The sequence below is a fragment of the Eubalaena glacialis genome, chromosome 2 (genome assembly GCF_028564815.1).
Source record: "Eubalaena glacialis isolate mEubGla1 chromosome 2, mEubGla1.1.hap2.+ XY, whole genome shotgun sequence".
NCBI lineage: Eukaryota > Metazoa > Chordata > Mammalia > Artiodactyla > Balaenidae > Eubalaena > Eubalaena glacialis.
Genome location: NC_083717.1, coordinates 55,143,029 through 55,168,327, shown reverse-complemented (window position 1 = coordinate 55,168,327; position 25,299 = coordinate 55,143,029). Strand labels below are relative to the sequence as shown.

General features: G+C 34.4%; 1 protein-coding gene across 5 annotated transcripts in view; it reads right to left on the bottom strand.

Moving 5' to 3' along the window:
• Positions 1-3,641: 3,641 nt before the first annotated feature.
• Positions 3,642-25,299, bottom strand: part of UBE3A (ubiquitin protein ligase E3A) — a 90,455-nt gene continuing 68,797 nt past the window's right edge. For all 5 annotated transcript variants that reach the window (XM_061180006.1, XM_061180008.1, XM_061180010.1 and 2 more), the window contains 7 exons: positions 20,164-20,308; positions 16,864-17,069; positions 16,076-16,240; positions 14,834-14,989; positions 14,665-14,738; positions 6,696-6,839; positions 3,642-5,661 (listed from right to left, as the gene is read on the bottom strand). In XM_061180006.1, coding sequence (XP_061035989.1) covers positions 5,541-5,661; positions 6,696-6,839; positions 14,665-14,738; positions 14,834-14,989; positions 16,076-16,240; positions 16,864-17,069; positions 20,164-20,308 — 1,011 coding nt within the window. In that variant the 3' untranslated portion in view covers positions 3,642-5,540. The remainder of the gene's footprint in view (positions 5,662-6,695; positions 6,840-14,664; positions 14,739-14,833; positions 14,990-16,075; positions 16,241-16,863; positions 17,070-20,163; positions 20,309-25,299) is intronic.

Below are 25,299 nucleotides of genomic sequence, written 5' to 3'. Positions count from 1 at the left end.
AGAATAAGAACTCACAAGTTGCTGGTGGGAATGTAAAATAGTGCAGCCACACTGGAAAACAGTTGGCAGTTCCTTGAAAGGATTGGGCATATGACCCAGGAATTCACTCCTGTGTACACAGCCAAAAGAAATGAAAGCTTATGTCCACATAAAAACTTGTACACAATGTTCATGGTTGTAGTACTTAAAATAGCCAAACAGTGAAAACTACACAAATATCTACCAAATGAACAAAAATATGGTATAGCAATACAATATTATTCAGCTATAAAAAGAAATGAAGTACTGACACATGTTGCAACATAGATGCACCTTGAAAACATTGTTCTAAGTGAAAAAAGCTAAACACAAAAGGCCACATATTGTATGATTCTACTGATATGGAATGTCCAAAATAGCCAAATCTATAGACAAAAAGTAGGTGAGTAGATTAGTCGTTAGCACTTGGAGAGCAGGGAGAGATAGTCACTTTTAATGGGTACAAGATTTTTTTCTTTTTTTGCAGTGATGAAGATGCTCTGGAATTATATAATGTGATGCTTGCACAATTTTGTGAATATTCTAAGAGCCACTAATTATATACCTTAAAGGGGTGAATTTTATTATGTGAATTATCTTAATTAAAAAAACAAAGATGAGGGAAAACACCCCTCCTCCATTTTGAGGTAGATGAGGAAGGGTCAACTCCTGCAAAAGAAATCACTACAAGCATCTCCAACCTCTCAATAGATTCCCTCTTCTGTCTTGCAACAGGTTGACTAGCATCTGTATCTCAACTTCACTGAGTCTTGGATATGATAATCCAAGCTGAAGGAAGGGCAGGGCCAGGACTGAGACCCAGTCATCCAACTCTGAAGGTTGTGCCCTCAATCTGTGCACTATTTACTAGACACATGCCCATCACATTTTCTATGGTTTCCTGGAGACTGGAAGATAGGATAATTATTCCAGGTCCTGTTCAGCTGAACATTAAGAATCCTGATTTAAGGGTCAATTTGTAGCAATGGTTATAAGGTTCTGACAAAACAGGTATTCATCATGGTGAGTGCTTCATTTAGTATAAAAAACACAGTATTTAGCAAAGAATAGCTCCTCGATATGAGGGTTTGGCAACAGCAGGATGGTGTAAAACACCCGCTCCCATCTCCACTGGGAAAGGAGTGTAGCCACAGAGGTTGGCTGCACAGAGGCTCCTGGTTGCCAGAGCACATCCATAAAGCAGGAAAATCTTGCCTTCAAGGACTTTGTTCTTTTCATCCTTCCCCTCTTAGTAATCTACCTTCTCACAGGCTGAAATGACAGAGCCGGTCATTCTGGGGAGCCACTTCCTCCAAGAGCAAGTTCTTTAGCCACTAAATATTCAAATATTTAAAAATAAAAACCTTTTTGGGGGAGGAGGGAGAGGAGATAGGAGACTGAAGCCATCTTTAGTGGAAAAAAGAGAAGCTTCATTGAACATTCTATGGCACACTGAGTCATTTTCAATCATTCATCAGGTGGTGATTGACAAGCTAGTGGAAAAATAGAGCTAATCCTTTAACAAAGTTATTATGCAACTACTACATGGCAGAGGCACAAAGATAAACAATCTTCCCCATGAATCTGCCCACGTCAGGTAATGATTATGGGAAAAAAAGAAAAATCCCAGTGATTCCTCACTGTTCGATGTGCCCAACCATTCATGTACTACCAAATGGAAGTTTGGGTTGCTGTTAGGTTACAGAGGCACTCTGGGGATTGATGAAGTCTTTATGGGTGAGGGGCTTTTAAAATTTTGGCCTTCAAGGTTACTTGAGAAATATGAATTAAGCACAGCATGTGAAGATGTGGGTGGGGATGCAGGGAGACATGCCTGTAACTGATGGTAAAATTGGAAAAGGTGGGGCTGAGCCTATGGAGGGTTTTGGATACAGGCTTGCAGATTTATTCAAAGGGGAACAAGTTTTGAAGCAAAGGATATTTAAATTAGCAAAATTGTGTTTTGGCAGAACAAAAAAGAATGCAAGAGGACGTTAGTCAGGCAGATGAGTTAGGAAGCTACTAACAGCATCCAGGTGAGTCAGAGGATCAGGGGCTGAAAGGAAGTATGATGAATGATGGAGGGGGAAAGAAATGATACAAGCTGTGATAATTGAGGGATGAGGGATTCTGAGTTGAAAATGATGCTTTTAAGGAAGAAACAATAAATGGTAGGTACAGACATAAGAGTTTCATTTTTAAGTGCATTGATTTTGAGGTACCAGAAAGATATTCTGGGGATAGAGACTGAGCAGAAGACACGGATTTGAGGAAGAATCTTTTTGAGTGGTGGAGGTGTACCAGACAGAATTGGGCAAGTACAGACCAGAACTTTACAATTATAGTAGTATCCATCCAACTGAAAAAAGGACAGTAGCAGCTGAACCAAGTTCAGGGTGCTGCCGAGGTTAGAGTTCTCACTGGCAAGTAGGAGGCTATGAGTATCTTTCAGGAGAGCATTTCTAGTGGCACAGCAATAGTTTAGCAGCATTTCTCACAGGGACAACACATCTGCACCAAAATCTCCCTACAGTGGTTAACAAAAGTCAACTACTAGATTTGAATAGGGGTTAAGAAAAAGTCTTGGGACTCTGCACTAGTAACACTCTCTAGCCTCCCCAGGAAATTATACACTAACACTGTGGGTAAAAGAAGACGAGAGGGAGCCAGAGGAAGCTGTGCTTTGAATTCTCTCGTGGCTCAGGGAAGGGGTAGGGAGGGTAAAGATGGTCCTTAGAAGCCAGTGGAAGGTCAAAAAAGAAATTTAAGGTAAACAGGTAAGGGGAGCATGACTACAGATAGAGCAGCCTTGGGAAGACACTCTTTCCAATGAGAGTTTGCATGAAATTCTTGAGAAAACCCCTTAAAGGGGCCTGAAATCCCAGCACAGTCATGGTATTATGGGAACAGGGAGTGATGTTGCCAGGTTACAATCATGTCTTTTCTAATAAGATGGACCTGTGCCAATGGGGAAATGAATACCATTAGCAAGTTCTGTTTGAAGCCTCATTTCGTGTATCTCCCTGCTTAGGTATGTATCCCAAAATAAAGCTAGGGAAGTTGTCATTGGATTTTATCACACAACTCAGCACAGCCCAGGAAAGTATATAGGGGAGGAAATCCAACTCAATTTGCTGAAGCTGCCAGCCTCCAGAAAAGTTTGGCTACAGGCCGTGTTTTTATTTTATGTTTGAAATATTCAGTAACAATGATATGTAAGAGAAAGTTTGTATTTTATTTGGAAAACCAATTACTTTAGTTTATGGTTCTTTATTTCCTCCAGAGCTTCCTGCTGATCCAGGCAAAAGAGTACTTTATAACACGACATCTGGGGTAGATATCTGCTATAGTCAAAATTTCTATTTTTTTCCTCTTCCTAAAGATATTGTTCCGTGACATTTTTGTAAACAGTAGTGAAAAGGAGGCAATGATAAAAAGAAGTGGTAACATGCCTAGGATAATTAGTTACTAAGCAAGTGACAGCAATTAGTCTAGACAACCAATGAATTTTTCTCTTAAAATATTTTCAAGGGTAGGTTTATTTTCAACTGTTTGTTAAAAGTCTATTTGATGCGAATTCTATGTCTGATAACCTATACTCAATTACTATTCAAAAACTTCACACGTATTATTACAACTGTAGAACTTCAATACTGTAGTGATAATAAAACTTGAGAACCAAAGAACACAAATTTCTTCATGAATTTATTATACAAAACGCCCCCAGAGTATTTGATTTCTCTTATTCTCACTTTCATTATACACAAGAAGCACAGGAATGAGAGGCCTTTTAAGATGACTGTAGTAGCATGAGGGTCCCTTGCATCAAGGTAGTGTACATACCTTAACAGTGTTCTAAAGGCTGGCCCAGAAAAACCCCATGTTACTTTATCACAATATGGAAAGCAATGTCTTCTTTTTCCACTAAATTATGGTGAAAAATGTCACTTTTATTTAGCATTATGGTACATAACAGTTAAGTCTCAATTACTAAAAGAATTAAAATAATTCTTAAAGACATCCTCTTTCCCCCTCCAACGATTTGAAAGCTGTATTTTTCCTGCCAATTTCAAACAAATCATCAAATTGATCTGTCATAGTCAGTTAAAACAATCATCGAGGCACAAGCTCAGCACATTAGCTGTAACTTGTAGTAAAAGGATATATCAATATGTCTCTTCTCAGTTAAAAATACATAATCCTTTTATTTTATATTGCAATAAAAGAAATTAACAACACAGACACAGAAGACTAGAAAGGGGAAGAAACTACTTACTTCTGAATGTCCAGTAATTTAAACCAACCTGTACTTTTCCATAGTACATGAAAGTATTATTTAACACTTACTTTTTGAAATAAACTTTAATCTTTGGGGATAGACAATGTAAATAGGACTTAAGAGTAACAGTTCCATTCACTTCCAGCTCTCTGCTTACTGTATGATTAGGTAAAACAAGGCACAGTAGCCATCCTTTCCATTATGTTCCAACACTGATCACGTGCCTTGATAAAATGGCTGATTAGATAAGATGATGGCAACATGAAGGGAAGACTTTGGATTGTCTATTTAAAATGCGGGTAATAAGCAATTAATAAAAAATTTATTTTAAGTGCACTTTCACATGCTTTATGTTTATAATAAACAACAAACTTCCTACCTTTCTTGCAAAGGGTTTGACTACCATTTCTTTTGGCCAAATGCACTTTTCCCCAGTAAACTTAAAACAACAACAACAACAGTGACGACAACAACAAATCCCTGTCCTTCCATATACTAAGAAAGAGGATTGGCTACTGAAACAGTTCATTGCAAGACACATGAAGACGACATACTGTGGCATGAGTTGTTTTTAATTTGTTGTGCTGTTACTAAAGTAAAGTTCTGAGGGCTGCAGTTAAACATTCCAAGTTCTCCCTTCCATCTTTATTGATTTTAAGATTTTGCACAGAAAACTCTTTGGGGACTAGAACAGCAGCAACTGCATCACACTGTTTTCAAGACTTCAAGTTTCAAAAGCAAATTGTTTAAAAAAAAAAAATACAGCTCCTGATTTGAGTTAGATACAGGGACAAAAAAATAGCACATACTTGAAGGTTACATGGTCTACAAATGGTGGCAATATTTTCCTTGGGAGAGTAGTTTGTTGGTATATATTTTTTAAATATGCAAAAAGGCTCAACCTCAAGCAGTAATAAACACAAGCAAAAGTGATTTAACCCTTAAAATAAATATTCAGAAAAACCTCTCTGTACATACAAGTGAAAGAATAAGTAACACTTTCACGCAAGAAAAAAAAATATTAATAATAATAAAGGATTTGTTCATATAAGTAGCTGAAATCTGCTGTTCCAGCCCACATATCCCCAATAAAGAAGGGAGGCACAGACATAGGTGACTACTGTGGTTCACTATTTTACAGCCTTTTTGTACTGGGTCACTATCACCACCAATTTTATCCCTCTTGTTATATTTATTAAAATTTTAAATTTTTTTCTTTCCCTCCCCCCCTTTTTTTTGTTTTTTACAGCATGCCAAATCCTTTGGCATAAGTGATGGCCTTCAACAATCTCTCTTTAAGTTTTTCTTTGCTTGAATATTCCGGAAGTAAAAGGACATTAAAGCAAGTATGAGATGTAGGTAACCTATATAGAGAGAAAGGGGAAAAATAGGAAAATAAGTCATGGGAAATACGCTCAGTATTAAATGATCCTACTTTAGATGGTATATATGTTGAGATGGTTTGCAATGCAGACTATACATTAATGCAAGTCATGGATAAACTTTCTGCTCTTGCCATACAACTACCAAACAGCAGTTTGTCTCTATCTCATAAATTACTCAATGCTAATAATGATGATGGTTGATGATAACATATTGCATCCACAAAATTATTACCACATACCAGATATTGTTTTAGGTACTTAACCCTGAGAGCTCATTTAACTAAATTTTCTCACAATAAACCTACAGACTGGGTGTCAGTTTCCCCACTGTAGAGTTGAAGTCACTGAGAAGTTAAGTAACTTACTCAAAGGTGGAGGTAATATATTCAAACCTCGTTTCCAAAATTTCAAAGTCTGGGCTCTTTAATGCTTATTAGAAATATTCCTATATGACTATGTAATTGATTTGATAACCAATAAATTTACATTAATACCAAATAATACAGACAGTACCAAATAATATCAAATAATGTAGAAAACTAATAGAAATGTTTCTATACATTCAAGCTATTAAATATACTACTGCTCACATACGGTCTCTATGCACCAAATGTTAACTTACACGATGGAAACACAATTAATGTAAGGACTATGAAACTGGTGATTCTAGCATAATCTAGGACTGAACAGACAATCTCCTGAGCCTCAACTTTACCATTCTAAATAGATGACATAATATGGCTTTCAATTAAAAAATTCTCAACCAAAAACTAAACGAATCACACCAATTTATAAAATTTCAAATCAAGTGAACTCCATAATAATTTTTAACCTGGCCAGTGTTCAAAAACTTTCTCAAACATTAACAGCAAAATATTCTCTGAACTAATATTTCATGTGGTTTGAAGATTTCTATATAAAATTGCAAAAGTGCTCAGAAGCTTCTGGATAGATCACACATGTGTAATGTGGAATGCAAGGTTTTCAGTATACAGTCACAATTTAATAATTACCTTTCTGTGTCTGGGCCATTTTTGGCTATAATCATCTTTAATTTTCCTAGTCCGCCCACAGGTGCCCTGTCTGTGCCCGTTGTAAACTGCAAGAAGAGTCTTTTCTGCTCATCTGTAAATGAATGAACGATTTCCCAGAACTCCCTAATGAGAAAAGATAAAATACTGATTTTAGTTTGGCATTCATTATAACGAGCACTAATGTAAGTCTATGATTTGCATTAAAACCATAATAGGAGATAACCTGGAAGTTAATATCAAGTACCCTGAAGATTCTTTTCTGGTCATCTAGGACCTAGGAATTCCACTATGCAAATTTATCTGAAGGAAACAGTTTTTAAAAATATAAGAGCTCTTGTTCATCACTACATTACCTACAACAGTAAAAACTGGTAAACCTAAGTGTCCAACAAAAGGAAATAATTATGTAAATTGTAAATATATCATCAGTAACAAACAAAAGACAAAATGTGTGTACTGTGAAAAATTAACTCCGGATGTCTTCGGGTGTGTGTGTGTATTTTATTTACCCCTCCTTCTTTATTTTCTTTGTCTACGTGTGTGCGTGTGTGTATGTATTTTATTTACCCCTCCTTTATTTTCTTTGTCTGCTCATACCTTACACAACTTTGGGGGAGAAGGTGATACAGATTAGAGACAAAAGGAAAAGAAAAAAAAATAAAAAACAAACCCCACACCTAAAAGTACTAATAAAAAAGTATACAATTATTATATAATCAATATCAATAGTGTGTGCTGTGGAAGGGGAGATGGGGGATTATTCTGATATATCTGTCATCTGCAGTTATTTTAAGAGAATAATTTAATCCCTGGCATTCCTAAAACCTATGTGATAAAAGTCATGTTATAATGATGCTTGTTAAACTTACTCTAAAAACAAAATGCAAGCACATTAAGAACAATCCTGGCATGCTTGTTTGAATAATAATCCATAAATTTAACATACACACTACTTCTCAGATAAAAATTTTTAAGATTTTAGAAAACAATTAAAAACATTTTTAATTGGTGAAAGAACGCATTTTTTAAATTTAATTTTTATTTTATATTGGAGTATAGTTGATTTACAATGTTGTGTTAGTTTCAGGTGTACAGCAAAGTGATTCAGTTATACATATATCCATTCTTTTTCAGATTCTTTTCCAATATAGGTTATTACAAAATACTGAGTTCCCTGCGCTATACAGTAGGTCCTTGTTGATTATCTATTTTATATACAGTAGTGTATATATGTTAATCCCAAACTCCTAATTTATCCCTCCTCCCACCTGTCCTCTTTGGTAACCATTAAGTTGGTTTTAGAAGTCTTTGAGTCTGTTTCTGTTTTGTAAATAAGTGCACTTGTATCATTTTTTTTTAGATTCTACATATAAATGGTATCATATGGTATTTGTCTTTCTCTGATTTACTTCACTTAGTATGATCATCTCCAGGTCCATCCATGTTGCTGCAAATGGCATTATTTCATTCTTTTTTATGGCTAAGTAATATCCATTGTATATATGTACCACATCTTCTTTATCCATTCCTTTGCTGATGAACATTTAGGTTGCTTGCACGTCTTGGCTATTGTAAATAGTGCTGCAATGAACACTGGAGTGCATGTATCCTTTCGAATTATCCTTTTCTCCAGATATATGCCCAGGAGTGGGATTGCTGGATCATATGGTATCTCTGTTTTTAATTTTTAAGGAACTTCCATACTATTCTCCATAGTGGCTGTATCAATTTACATTCCTAGCAACAGTGCGGGAGGATTCCCTTTTCTCCACACCCTCTCCGGCACTTATTTTTTGTAGATTTTTTGATGATGGCCATTCCGACCGGTGTGAGGTGATACCTCATTGTAGTTTCTATTTGCATTTCTCTAATAATTAGCAATGTTGAGCATTTTTTCATGTGCTTTTTGGTCATCTGTATGTCTTCTTCGGAGAAATGTCTATTTAGATCTTCTGCCCATTTTCTGATTAGCTTGTTTTTTGATATTCAGCTGCATGAGCTGTTTGCATATTTTGGAGATTAATCCCTTGTTGGTCACTTCGTTTGCAAATATAGTCTCCCATTCTGTGGGTCGTCTTCTTGTTTTGTTTATGGTTTCATTTGCTGTGCAAAAGCTTTTAAGTTTCATTAGGTCCCATTTGTTTGTTTTTGTTTTTATTTTCATTATTTCAGAAAGATATTGCTGTAATTTATGCCACAGAGTGTTCTGCCTATGTTTTCCTCTAAGAGTTTTATAGTATAGCCTTACATTTAGGTCTTTAATCCATTTTGAATTTATTTTTGTGTATAGTGTTAGAGAATGTTCTAATTTCATTCTTTTCCATATAGCTGTCCAGTTTCCCCAGCACCACTTACTGAAGAGACTGTCTTTTCTCCACTGTATATTCTTGCCTCCTCTGTCATAGATTAATTGACCATAGGTGTATGGGTTTGTATCTGAGCTTTCTATCCTGTTCCATTGATCTATATTTCTATTTCTGTGCCAATACCAAACTGTTTTGATTACTGTAGCTTTGTAGTATAGTCTGAAGTCAGGGAACCTGATTCCTCCAGCTCCATTTTTCTTTCTCAGAATTGTTTTGGCTATTTGGGGTCTTTTCTGTTTCCGTACAAATTTTAAAAATTTTCTTCTAGAAAATGCCATTGATAATTTGATAGGAATTGGATTATCTGTAGGTTACCTTGGGTAGTATAGTCATTTTGACAATATTGAATCTTTCAATCCAAGAACATGGTATATCTTTCCATCTGTTTGTGTCTTCGACTTCTTTCATCAGCATCTTAATAGTTTTCAGAGCACAGGTCTTTTTTCTCCTTAGGTAGGTTTATTCCTAGGTATTTTATTCTTTTTGATGCGATGGTAAATGGGATTGTTTCCTTAATTTCCCTTTCTGATCTTCATTGTTAGTGTATAGAAATGCAAGAGATTTCTGTATATTAATTTTGTATTCTGCAACTTTACCGAATTCATTGATAAGCTCTAGTTTTCAGAAGAATGCATTTTAATATTTATTTGAAAGTTCTTTCCAGAAACTTGGCAGAGAATGTCACACTTCCTACATCCATAATTACAATTCTAGTTTTTGATATTCTAGTATTCCAGTATACAATTTCTATTACCAAAATGCTAGTATTTTTGTTGGTGTAATGCCATTATTTCTAACATAGCTTAGCAGCTTTATCAGAATTCTTGGCTCTCTCCACTTCCCTTCCCTGACACTCTAATATCCTCCCCACCCTTCAGTTCTTGCAAACCCCCCATTCACCTAGAGAAAAGAATTAAAAAAAACCTACACAACAGGAAATTGGACATGGAACGTACAGGCACAACTCTCAGGAAGGAGAGAAATCATACCACAGTTTAGGTCATTCCTTTTGGGTGGCTGGCAAGAAAAAGCAAGTCTGCTGTAACCCAGAGCCCTTTGTCGGGGCAGAAAAGCTTCCTCACCCTTCAGGAGTGTTCTAAAGCCAAACTGAATCAGCCACACCTTAAGAGGCAGACCAACGGGTGCCCTTGAGTAGAGGAGACAAACCCTGAAGGATGTAGCAGACCAGCAGTGGTCACTGTGACAAGTTTAGCTGTTTCTTTGGTTCTTTCTAAAAAATTAGAACTTAAAATATTAGGGTTACTATCAGTTTATATAATGAAAACACTTACTGAGCAAAATTCTTCTTTTCCTATAAGTGTTATGTTCTACATTAAAACTGTGAACTAAGAATGCAACTATTTAGAAAACTGAAAATGAAAAAAAGAAGTTGTTGTGTTTCTACATTAAAGTGGTAGCTGTATGGATTGCATCCCACTCACATCTTCTAAAACCTATCCAGTACATAAAGGAGACAAATTCCAATAAAAACACCCATAATCTATGCCTAAGTTAACCAGAAAAACAGAGTGGAAAACTCAAACTGACATGTAAACTGGAGTTTATATACACCTGAGTCCACACTAGCAGAGTTCAGCAGGAGCTATGTGGAAGAACGGGGTGTGCAGAATAACATGGGCTACGGTTCACCCGAAAAGGGCAGAGCCCCACCCCAAGAGTGAACTACTAAGGGCAGGTAAGAGCACTGGCAACAGGAAAGTATCTTGGACCAAATATGGCAGTCTTAGGAAGACATCATGCCTGAAAGGGATAGGGGGCACCCTGGAAAGCAGAGGTGTCCCTTGAAAGTAGCTTCTGGTTGTAAAGGGATGAAAGCAGCTGACAAAAATTGGCCCTAGTCAGGTAGAAGGCACTGGGCCACATAAACACACATGGAACTCAGTGAGAGATGGACAAATCTGAAATAGAAATTAGAATTCTCTAAAATACTCAAGAAATATGCAAAATAAACTTGGAAATAAAGCTAATTTATGTGGTGACTAAAGAAACAATATGACTAAAATTTCTACTATGGACGTAGGAGGTCAGAAACAGAAAAGCAAAAATAAAAAGTATTTTTTAAAAACTAAAGAAATATAAAGTATTTAACTGCATAAACATAATAGTTTTCATTTGCAAAAAAACCCCTGTAAGCAAAGTCAAAAGACAAATGACAAACTAGGAAAAAATATCTGCCAATTTATTCAAGTGCTAATCTCCCTAATACAAATATAAAGTTTCTAAAAATCAAAATGACTGAACAGCAAAATGAGCAGAACTATAAAAATTACTAATAGCTTTTAAGTATAAGAAAAGATGCCCAACCTCCCTCATTCATAACGAGAAAACCACAAATTATAACTACACTGAAATGCCATTTCTCAACTAACAGACAGGTAAACAGCTGAGTTTAACAACACACTGGGTTTGGGAAAATTGTAAGAAATGAGATACTCATATATTACTGGTGGGAGTGCAAAATGTCACAATTTCTGTGAAGGAGAATTTGGCAGTATTTAGCAAAATTACATATGTATCTACCATTTGGTTCAACAATCCCACTTTTAGCACCACTTCCCAATTTAATAATGTCTCTACATATGTATGGAATAATCCATATGCAAGATGATTCACTGTGACATTCTTCTAACAGGGTTGGAAATAACCAACATGTCTGTCTACACAATACGACAGTATTCAGCCACACTTTTTTTTTTTTTTTTACTGCTAAAGTAAAAAACGTAATAGGACCCAGGGTCTCCTAACAACACAGCCAAAATGTCCAGCATACAATCCAAAATCACCTGTCAAACCAATAACCAGGAAAATCACATGAAAGAAAGAGAATCAACCAATGTCAACACTGGGATGAATAAGATACTGGAATTAACTGACAAAGATTTTAATGAGGTCATCATAAAAATGATTCTACAAGCAATTACAAGTTCTAGTGTTTCAAAACTGAAACATTAGAAACTCTCAGCAAAAATTAGAAGTTATAATAAGAAAGAGCCAAATGGAAATTACAGAACTAAAAAACAGAGTAAGAGAAAAATACGAGATGGGCTCAATAGTAGAGTCAAGATGACCAAGGATAAAAATCTGAACAAAAGAGAAAATAGACTGAAAAAAGATAAATAGAGCCTCAGGTACATGTGGAACAATGACAAATGACTGAACGCTGGTATCATTAGAGGCATAGAAAGAAAGGAAAAAGAGGGATTTCTCTGGTGGTCCAGTGGGTAAGTCTCCGTACTCTCAATGCAAGGGGTCTGGGTTTGATCCCTGATCAGAGAACTAGATCCCGCATGCATGTCGCAACTAAGAGTTCACAAGCCACAGCTAAAGATCCCACATCCACAATGAAGATCCTGCATGCCACAACTAAGAGAGTCGGTGCAGCCAAAACAAATAAATAAAGGAATACTTAGAAAAAAAAAAAAAAGGAAAAACAGAGTGGTACTGAAAAAGTATTTCAAGAAATCATGGCTGAAAACATCCCGTGTTTGGAAAAAGACACAAACCCAGACTTAAGAAGCTAAGAAACCCCAAATAGCACAAACAAAACTGTTCTTCAGAAATAAAGGGGAAGTCACCCTCAGGCAAAGGAAAACTAAAAGAATTTGTCATTAGCAGATCTGCCTTTGAAGACTAACTAAAGGAAGTGATAAAAGATGGACTCTGAGGCAAACGGAAGAAAGAATAGAAATAGTAGAAATACAGGTACATACAACAGACTACCATCCTCCTCATGAATTTTATAAATCATATGTGATGACTGCTACAAAAATTATAACAGCATTAATATTCAAGACAACGATATTTAAAAGTGGGGTTTTCCATACTTCACGGGAAGAGATTTTGATAGCAATATCACATATGTATAATGTAATACCAACAGCAACCATGAAGAACACTATACTAAGCAACACACACAAAAAAAGAACACTAAAGTCATGAAGAAATCCTTAAAAATGTTCAAGTAACTAAGTACCCCACAGAAGGCAAAAAGACATCAACAAGGAACCATAAAGAAAGAAACAGAAAACAAATAAAATGGCAGACTTGAGCCCTAACATACCAATAATTACCTTGAATACAAATGGCCTAAATATACCAATTAAAGGCAAAGATTGACAGACATGAGTCAGCTATTTTTAAGAAACTCATTTCAAATTCAGCAACAAAGATAGGTTGAAAAGTAGAAAGACATAAAAAGATATTTCATGCAAACAAAAAGCAAAGCAATAAAAAACGAGGAATGGTTGTATCAGATTCAGAGCAAAGAAAATTACAAGACATAAAGAGAGACCTTACATAATGATGGGGGGTGGGGGTGGGGTGGGGAGTCAAACTAGAAGTATGGGATTAACAGATACAAACTACTATACATAAAATAGATAAGCAACAAGCATTTACTGTACAGCACAGGGAATTATACCCAATCTTATAATAACCTATAATGAAATATAATCTGCAAAAAAAAACACTATGTTGTACACCTGAAACTAACACAATATTGTAATACTGCAAATCAACTATACTTCAAAAAAAAATTTTTTTAAGCATTCACATATGATCTTAAGACATGTATCAAGTAGGAATTATGTTATATAAAAGATAGAAATAAAATTAAGACCTTAACTTAAAAAGTAATTTCTCCATAAGGAGGAGCACAAGATATCTTCAACTATTCTCAGGGAAACATTAAGATGCTACACAGTCATAACTATCTGTGGTCAATAATATCACTAACAGAGATACTGCTGTGATAATACTCACAAGTGAGGTTATCCTTTCATCATGTTATCTCAACCCTTTTATGGGTCACCTTTGAACTTCAAGTAAATAGCAGAACCGTGGTTGCTAAAAGTAAAAAAGCTCACAACTGCTGCTAGAAATGACCAAGGGTGTGCTAAATAGAGGAAATATCAGTAACCTCCCACAAACCAGAATGAAGAATAAAATAACAGAACAAAAGAAAATAATAGAACATAAAATAATATAAAATATTTATTTCTAGATACAATTGATATTCATTACGGTTTTCACACACTTGAGTCTTAGAGTAATAACCTTCAGAGACAACCTCCAGGAATGCCTTCCCATCTCACTCCACCAGTGACTGCCAAAAGGGCATCTTTGTCCCCTTAAACCCACCTTAGCAGGAGAGGAAGAAGCCTATGTCTTTCAGGATTGGACAGTAGTAAAGAAAAGAAGACAATAGCATTTGCTAGGAAGCAGTTAAGACTGGGAATCTCTGCCTCTTTCTGTGAGAATTTGGAGTCTTCAGATGTAGAATAACAATTCTAGTATGTATCTTGCCATGTTGTAAGGATTAAATCAAAGAATGTACCATTTCACATAAAAGATGCTTCATATAGGGTAGGTAAGTAACATTTCACAGAGTTCAAAAGAAAGGAGAAATACTCGGAAGTGATAGTTCTATTTTCCTCATCATGTAACCGGCAGTAAGCACATTCTAACCAGAATTACTAGGAATATTAGATACTTTATACCCCCAATGCAGAAAAAAGCATGCCACTTACATAAATCTTCCTTTTAAGAATTAAGCACCTTACCTAATCACAACAGAGTCCCTGGTATAGCCACCGTCATATTCTGTAGTTTCTTCTAGTGCTTGGAAATCTAGATTCTGCAAATTCAAGAAAACATGTCTTAACATCTATACCACACCATTACAAACAATTAATCAATAGAAGGTATTTTTGCAAACCCTTGCTTTCTTACCCGGCTTCCACATATAAGCAATTCAATTTCCTCTGGTCTGAATAAGTACTTTAAAGGAGATTCATTGGTCACCATATGAAAACCTCTCCGAAAAGCCTTGAACTGTTTTTCTACTGATTTATTGAGAATGTAGTCAGAATAGAGATTGACAAATTCCTGCAGAAAATATTAACCACAAGAACATCTTATAATATGCAGTACAACAAAACACAACGAGCTACAGGGCTGCATAACTTTTTTGTTTTTATTTTCCCAAAGAAAAAACATTCAAGAATATTTTTTAAAATTCAAACTTTACACACACAAAGGAAAATACCTTTAACAATTTCACAGCTCTCTATTATAGTCAATATTAAACTGTAAAAAGGCCATGTACAAATAAGTTGATACAATTTTAAAGTTCTCTCAATTAGGTATGCAAACAAAGAGACATTTAAACCATTTATACATCAATTTATAAAAGCTAACATTTTTAATAAAGTGCAATGTACTGGATATGTATAAGCAAACAAGGAGGTCGCATGTTTTCTATTCTAGAATATTTGGGGAGCTGTCTACTGTATCCAGTTCAACAAAAATATTGGTGTTTTAATTGATGCACAAGCTACTATACCAAATCATAAATGGAAAACATACTTTTGTATCCTAACTTAGTGAATATAATACTTTATCAAAAATTATATTAATATAAACACACACTTACTAAAGGTTTTATACATATCATAATTTCCCTGTTATGTTCTGGGTTATTCCCCTCTGTTTCCAGATGCATACTTTTCTAGTCAACAGAAAACACAGAACTGACTTCTTTAAAGTATTCTTTAATACTTTTCAGACGTATACTTAAGGCACATATATGTGTGAGTACATTAAATGCAATTATCATCTGTTTGGTTATAAGGACCTTAATTACAAGGTCCCTATTTCCCTCCCCTCTACAGCTTAATATGAGAAACACCCCACTTCATGCTTTATACCACAGCCACACTGAGCCATTCACTACCTCCTACGCATGCCTTCTTTCTCTAAAAGGGGCTTAGTGCCCAACCATGTGCTCTCACACCAGCTTACAGCCAAGATTTAGAAAACTGTGGTTATTTCATTTATAATAACTTGGTTACTTGATTTCTTGGGTCTCTGTATGGATGATATTAGATACTCCTTTAAAAACGGCAAGCATATATGATTTAAAATTCTGTTAATAAAGAGGAAAGACAAGGATGACATAAAAACATTTATTACCTTCCTGTTTTCATTTGTAATTGGAATTTTATCACCATTTTCCTTTAGATCATACATCATTGGATTACCAAAAAGATCCGTCTGAGATATCTGGAAAGTGATCATCATATCATCTTCCACATTCCCTTCATACTCCAATAAGTCTTTTAAACTCTGATATAGAACCTAACAGTCAGAAATGGAAAATTAAGGCTACCACAGAACTACAAAATACAACAGTTTGTATCACTCTTCTTGGGAAAAGATTAAAAAAAAAAAACCTTTAACAATAAGAATTAAAGCATAGATAGTATTCTTGCCCCAAGAGTTTATATGTAGAAACTAAAGAAAGACTGTCAGTCATTGGTGATGTCCCATTCTCTGCTGAGAAACCCCACACCAGCTACTTAGCTATGGATCTCACACTGTGCTCTTATGAGAGCCTTAGAGGTGTCTCAAGGTTAAAGAGCGGCTGTAGCCACCAGCCCCTTACTCAGCGCAGCTCTGATTTAACTGGGCAATTTCATGATTTCATTAAAAACAAACAAACAAACAAAAAATTAAAAACACTTTCCTACAGAATCAATCTTTACAAAGCCAGCTTGCTGACAGCAATATGTAAAAAAGTTCCCCTTCGAGTTTTTAAGTGTTTATGGTACTTCAGACAGATTAAAGCAACTTTATCTTACTAGGTATAGATACTAACAAAGATTCCAAATGAAAGCTTTAAAATTTTTATATAAATGAAACTCTATATTTGCTTTTAAATAAAATCTAAAAGAGAGAAGAAAAAATGACCAAAGACTTACAGGGTGAGAGTCTCCCAGGTCAAGAAAAGTTCCTTTTTTCCCCATTAGCTTCCTGTAGACAACCATGGGAAAATGTACATCCAGTATACAGTTATTGTAAATAGCCAGACCCAGTACTATGCCAATCAGAGTGAACTGACCCTCAGTTTCAAAAGAGGATGGATTAAACCAAAACAATTTTGTAGATTCATCATATGTGAACATACCTATAAGAAATGATTTTTAAAAATACATTACTTTCACATTTTATTACAGACTGATGAACAAATATTTATACATATAAAATATAAAAATATACAATAATTATACATGTAAGTTTATGTGCACTACGTATAGAAATATTTTTTCTCTTACATTAGCACTTGAGAAAACAAAGTTCAAATACATATGAATGTTATAAATTGTGGCAAATGGTAGCATATATTTTTAAGAAGCCAAAGAAATAAAGTAATAAGGCACTTTGGTGGCATTTTCTAAGAAGTTAGGGAAAATGTTCATTAAATTCAAGTTCTCTAATCTTCTACTAACACAAATGAAAAGTTAATCTGCATTCACACTTTATCCACTCAATCGCTGAAAAATAAATGTAAAAGGAAAAAAGGCTAATCATACTTTGAAAATGTTTCACTTATAAAAACATATTCAATCCATACATACTGTTTTAAAAAACAATTTTGAATTTCATTAAGGAAAAGTCTGTGTTTTCCCCAAATTGCACAATGGTTCCATGAAGTTTTTCCAGCACCTTTCTAACAAAGATGCCAAGTACTTAAACTCAGGTAAACTTGATAAACTTAGATTATGCCCAAAAACCAAACCCATTTAATACACACATTAACTGTGAGCCAATAAGTAAAACAAAAGTAATTTGTATTTGTAGTCGTCTTTCAGTTTCACATGGTCTTCACTATTTTAAACGCAAGCTTGGAAACCTTTTTGATATCACTCATTTAAAAATGGGAAACTGAATAACCATTAACAAGGTAGATTTATCTCCTTCCCTTTAAAGAAATATCTAAGATAAAAGTTAAATGATATTTTAATTGAATTAACAATTTCATTTTACTAAAATGTTTTTCACTTGCTACTGTGAAACTGAATGAAAATATTTTAAGAATTAGGTCTGGAAAACAGGGGGAAGTTCCAATAGAACAAACTTTAGAAATCAATAGAGCATATAAATCAATTTATAAGTTTTTTAAAAGCTTTGAAAATGTTTCTTCATTTGCACATTCAGTTTAAGTTAAATATAAAGGTAAATTTAAAAGGTCCCCTTGATCATAAGAACATGAATTAAACTAAGACATTTTTCTAATGCAATTTAATGTTCATGAAATAACATTTTATAAATTATCCAATTCATACTTGAATTTCACAGTTTACATCCAACTTTTTTTTACAGGCCTAAGTTACAATACCCACTGAAGTGTTTAAAAACTTCATTTAATTATAAATATGGTATTAACAGGGTCAGAACAGTTAAAAATAATTACAATTAATAACTTTGATGAAACATCACAAATGTATGTCCTTGGTCTCAAGGGCAATAAATTACAAATTAATCAGAATGTAAATTACACAGGTCACTACTCTCATCTTTCTGTGTGAAAGATAATAATCTTAAAGTTCAAGGAGATACCATTTGGGGCACATTTATTTTCAGGTCCCTGGAAGAAAAGCTCCATAAAGGGTGGCTCTTCTAAAATATTCCTTTTTGATATTTCTATTGTCATCATTTTAATTGTTTTACTATCAAGTGGAACTGTTTAATGTATGTTTTTTCTTAAAAGTATTTCTGCATATTATGTAAATATACTTTATAGCTAATGTTTAACTTTAGATACATCAGAACCTACAGCTAAAGTTTACCAAATTTATGAAGCTCATAAATTTTCTTTTCTATCTCAAAAAGGGCATGGTTCTATGTGTCTAGGTTTACTTTGAATGAATTACATACAAAATGGCATAGCTTTCTGATTAACAAACATTAGCTAAAATACAAAGTCTAAACTATTATATTTATGTCATGAACTCAAAATGTCTATTTTCATTTGCAAGTAGACTAAGAACAATTACAGAGAAGTCAATTCACTGTACATACTGAGAATCAATAGACTTTACCGGTTCAACTCTCAAAGCTTAAGGGAAATGATCTGTAGTACTCTCTGCCACATTCTTCACAATTATGATGGTAGCTTTTGAGAAATTCTTTTCCTATAACTGTCATGCATTCAATTTTAAAAGTAAGCAAACCCAGTAATCAAGTAGTTATACTGCAGAAATCGAATCAGATCAGAATTATACAATAGTATACTACCTAAGAAGCTGTTGTCTTTTTCCTGTCCTACTTTGCCAAGTTTGTCTATTACTTTGTCTATCAGTGAAACCCAAATTCTTCACTTTTAGACTGATATATTATAGATCAGTTTTTCCCAAACTGTGTTCAATGAAAACTCTTCTGGGAAGCAAATACTATTAGATGCAGGATGGAAGAAGGGTTCTGGAGTTCAAAAAGTTTGGGAAAATATTACAATATTAAGCCCAAGAAATCCTGTAGCAAATAAACCAAATTAATTTGATATCAGCCAGTGTTTCCAAACTTTGAGCATGATACACTTGTGAGACATTCCCAACAGTCTTCAGACCATTATTTTATGAAACTCTTGTCTCAGAAATGCTATGGGTCGGACTTTCCTGGTGGTCCAGTGGTTAAGAATTCACCTTCCAGGGGCTTCCCTGGCGGCACAGTGGTTAAAAATCTACCTGTCAATGCAGGGGACATGGGTTCAATCCCTGGTCCGGGAAGATCCCACATGCCGCAGAGCAACTAAGCCCGTGTGCCACAACTACTGAGCCTGCGCTCTACAGCCCGCGAGCCACAACTACTGAGCCTGCATGCCACAACTACTGAGCCCGCATGTTGCAACTACTGAAGCCCACGCACCTAGGGCACATGCTCCGCAACAAGAGAAGCCACCATAATGAAAAGCCCGCGCACCACAACAAAGAGTAGCCCCCGCTCGCCGCAACTAGAGGAAAGCCCACGCGCAGCAACGAAGACCCAATGTGGCCAAAAAATAAAATATTTGTCTAAGTTATCTAAATAAGAACTTGAATAAATGAGTGATGCAGGATCAATCCCCAAAGTCCACAAATTCAGTCATTATCTGTGACTCTAGGTAATCCATACCAAAATCTCCTTCTGTTGCTCTTCATAACTGAAAATATTTATAAACCTAGGTAAATAAATTCTTAATTCAAAAAGATATGACACCATGATCACATCACTAAAATATTTACCGATATCTGGATTGAAGATTTCCTCCACAACCAGCTGAAAAAATTCTTTGGAAACACCTCCCTCATCAACTCCTTGTTCTCCTTCAAATTCCACATACAACTGTTTCTTCAAGTCTGCAGGATTTTCCATAGCGATCATCTCTAGCTAGTGAGTGAAAAGATAAAGTGAAAAGGTGAATGCCAGTATTAGGATGAAAGAAAATAAAAATAAGGTGTAGGGGTAGGGAGCAAATAAAAGATAACATTTTTGATATATTTTAAATGGAAACAGGAAGCAAACTGGTAAAAAGCCAGTGAAGGCAAAGATTCAGTCTCATAGATAATGGAAAAATAGGACAGAAAAAAACCCGGCATAGAATTCTAAAAGGGTTACTTTCTAACTACTGATCTGTTATGAAATTAACATACAGTAGAAAATTAGAATTAGGTTTTCTGTAATTATGTATATAACAAACCTGGGCAGTAAGATTAGGACATGGAAAAAAGTCAAGATAACAAAAATGCCTTAAGTAACTACTCAAATTATTTCAGGAAAAACAACGGCATATAGAAGTTTGACTTCAAAACTGTTCACTTGTAGTTCTTTATGTTTACTAGAATAGAAGCTCAAGAATTAAGTCTTAATATCTATTAAACCATAAATAAAACAATTTCAATTAAGAAAAATACATTTAGGGAAGCAGTTTATGGTCTCCTAATAGCACCTTAGGTACAAATTACCATTTTAATGGATTAGAACATAATTTATATCCACTTTTTTTTGAAAGCAGATGAGACATATACTTGCTTATATCCTTACTCTTAACTTCTTACTAACAGTTATCAAACCCCAGTTTCAACATTTCTTCAACTATAAATCTTTACCAAATACTTTTTGTATCTATAGAATAATATAATGATTGCACTCAGTTATTGAGATTAATCATAAAATCAACACTGTATTCTAATGTGAAATATTTATACTGCAATTTGTTGTCTTATGTGTCTGAAATTTAATAACAGCATGCCTGACTGATCATCCACCTTATTTGCTAAAGTGACTTTAAATCTGCCAAAACAGAATATATTTAAGGGTGTTCAGGTTTTTGCAACTATTCCAACTAGAATCTTTAAAATGGTTTTGAGCAATGCAAACATCATCAGAGTAAGTGTACTATAGTCAGTCCTAAAGTAATTACTTTAAGTAACACACTATTTTGTACATTCTAGTGTGTCTATAAAAAATAAAATCTCACAAATTCATGATTCAGGTCAGTTGCCCTAGATAAATATTCTTCAAGCTGCCAACTGCAATTCATTAGCGGGTAGTCCAATCCATTTAATGCAAACCAAATAAGGGAAAAAATCAGAATGCATTCCACATAGTACTGGCACCTACTGTTCTGTGAAACTTTTGCTTCAATTACATGTACAGGCAGATATGCACATGAGTACTGGAATGCTATGTAAAATATCTCTTACTATAGGGGTTGCAATCAAAAACATTTGAACAAAGGCCAAAATGATCTCCTGGATATCTTCGACTTTTGGATTCTATGATTCTGTGAATTTAGAATCTTTAGCTTTAAGGAATGTCTATCCCGTACAACAGTGGTATCTACCATTTGCAAAATCATTTTTATGCCAAGTTGTATTAAGATAATTTATTTTTGAGACAGTGTCGCTGTGGAAAGATTGAGTCAAATACTCTGTATTAGTCCCAACTGTCACTTAGCATCATTTTTAACCTTTAAACTTTAGCAAGGAACTCAGTTGAACCTGTTTCCTCATCTGCAAAGGGGGAAAAAATATAGGATGGTATTCTTCACACTGCAAAGTTGTGAAGGCTTAATAAGAAAGAATGTATGAGAAAGAGTTCTAGAGTGGGTGATATTGTTAAGATAACACATCATATTGTTGCCTTTTAAAACACCTCTGCTCTTTGAACAAAAAATTCTCAATTTGATTTTATAGCCTAGTCTCAAATTTTGGAAATAACTTAGGGGAAAAAAAATAGTTCCAGTTGGAAACCTGTTTCAAGTCACTGGCTATAAAGAATTCCAAGGACTAAGTCAGAATTATCATCTTAGCTCAAATGTGGTTTACCCATCAGGCCAATATCCCGTATTGCCATGAAACGCATTGCTAATTCCTTCTCCCAGTTTCCACCTGCCTAGGTGTTATAGAAATGTACATCAATGTTTATGTACACCCTTACAACACAAAGACAAACCGGCTTCTATCAGGTACAGCTATTCCAAGGTGGAAAAAACAATTTTCTGTTATTTAATTATGTGTCCTGTATCTCTTCCTCACTAACATTCATAACTGAGAGCTGACTCTGTGTCAATGTGACTGATACTTTTTAAAGGATTTGGTGTAGTTTCTAAAGGATTCAGAGGCCCTGTGTTCTAGTCTTAGCTCCACACAAGACACTTCATATCACAAGTGAAGCAAATTTATCTTCACTCTTAATAAAATGTTACATGTCTGTCCATTCCCACCAATCTTCACTCCACTCCACACCTTGAATGCCAAAAGAATTTAATACAATATGTTCTATTATTATGATAATTATAAACAGGTCACTTTATCTGTTTTAGTTTCATCTGTAAAATGAGCATAAAAATATATCAATAAGTTAATGTATGTGAAGCACAGATGAATTCCCTGCACAACAATTCTTTATAAATACTAGCTCTTATTATTACTTTTATTTTATTGGCTCTCAGATTTTTTTCAGGCTTGGCTGAAAATTTAACGACTCAGCTATAACGGAACAAAAATATTCCGGTATTAACAACAAAACAATATATAGCACTTAATATGCCAGGACACTTTACACGTATCAACTCATTTAATTTTCAAAAGAATCTTATCAGGTCGGTAATATTATTAACCCTATTTTACAGATGCATACCCTGAAGTAATGAGATTCATAAACTTGCTCAAGTCAGTCAGTAAATGGTAGAACAGAAATTCTAGTCCAGGCAGCAAGCTCTTTACTATGCTTTACTGCCTCTCCTCAATGACTAGCAACAATCTTTTTTAAAATATTGAGTGATTTTCATTGTTATGCTCTTCTGTATGTTTCAATCTTTTTTTTTACAATAAATATATATTATTTTTAGAATAAGGACATATTCAAATATAAATATTCGTAGAAAGAATGATTTGAAAAATAGACTGCAACTGAATTCCGTGGGTGAAAATTTCCCATTATTAATTTTAGATTATCATTCTCAGATATACTACGTGGTTCTATAAATTATGGTATAATTTATGACATCAGTAGCCTATCTTTTACAAAACTTACTTTTGTGGTAACAAACACATAACAAAATTTAGCAATAATTATTTTGACAAAGCCCATTATTAACGGACTGCATTTATTTTTTCTTAAAAACAAGCACTTCTAATTCACTGTTCAATTAGAGAAGACTTAAGAATTAAATAGTAAAGGTATATCACTTTATGTAATAGACACATACCATTTAAAATTGAATTTTTTTAATCAAAAGCTATCTTGAAGGCAGGAGAATATTTGGAAATTGGAAGAATATGTCAATGAACAGTCTGAAAAAGGAGAATTTGCATGCATCCTTTAATTAAATTCATTTAGTACACAGACCTGGATTTTTACATATAGGTTTTCTTAAAGTAGGGTACACTTTGTATTAATTTAATATGGAGACTGGCAAAAGACAGATAATGTCAAATGTATCCTGATTCATAGTCGAAAAAAAAATTCCTTAATGGTATGGATATTTAAGTAGAAGTAGTAGTATTCAGATAAAATAGACCTCTCTAATACTTAAGAATGCTTAGGATCCGTAAGAATGGCTGGCTTAAACTACTTCAGTCAACTTACTAGAATCTACGTTTAAACACTTTGCTAGTGAGTATATTAAAACTATTGACTGGAATGAGATTTTTAGATTACCTGGATATATTTAGTTTTTTCATTTCTCTATAAAGAGATGAGGAAAAGTTGTTTATCTTAAATATAAAGTTTAGATGTCTGGGTAACAGCCAAATCATATAATCACATCTGCCTGTGAGACCAGGAACCCTGAGTTCTACTTCCAATTCTGTTATTAATTTCTGTAGGTCAGAATCTGAGTTTCATTTTCCTCACATGTAACAACTAAGGAGTTTGACAAGTTTCATTGTTTTAAATTATTTTACGATGAATCTATGTAGATCTACTTCACTCTCTTGCTCTACTTAAAGGACATAAATCAGGTATGAAGTTCTTCAATTCAATTAGAATAAATCTGAAGAAACTATAATGGCCATTGCATTAAGCACAATATAGTGAATGTAGAAGATACAATTAAACATACCTAAAGGAGCACAGAATAATCTTACTCCTAAAGCACTGTAGGTCAATTGACAAGTAAAAGAATCAAGTTTTGTTTCAATAATAACTAAGGGTGTCTATCAAGGAAAATGCTGGGGACTGGGTTAGACAGTATTGGTATAGCAGAGCCCAGAAATAAATGAGTGAGTGATTTTTAGAAGAGACTGAGCATAACCTCTTGGCAGTAGGGCTTGCATTTTTACCTATCACCTTTAATATGTTCTAGTTCTTATTTTTGCACTTTCCTATCCAATTCTACATCTCAGCCATTTCTTTTGGTCTTTAGATCTCTACTCAAAGTTCTAGGACTCCCTGACTAATCTGAACCAAGTCTCATACCACCATCACCCCTATGCCTACAATCCTCATCACTCTCTTAAAGCCTGCCAGTTCCTAAACATGTAATTGTATATAAAAATGGCCTCAATAAATATGTATATATAAACTGTACCAACAGCCATCTCCCAAATACTGGTTTCCAGTCTGGCTTTATCAGAATACCTGCGGTTACTAACAGAAATATATATTCCTAGGCTATACACGAGAGCTCCTAATCTGAATCTCTAGTGGGTAGAATTTAGGATTTTTTTTTTTTTTAAACAAATCTCTCATTCAGATGCGAAGGCAGTTTGGGGCACCTCACAGACAGCAATACTGTCTTCCAAAATACTCATACCCTCAACTCAATTTCCTAACATAAAAGGTAATTAAAAAAATTTTTTTTACATCTTCTTCCTTTGAAGATGCTTTGTCTAAGAAAAAAATGACAAATTATCTAAAAGATAATTTAAAAG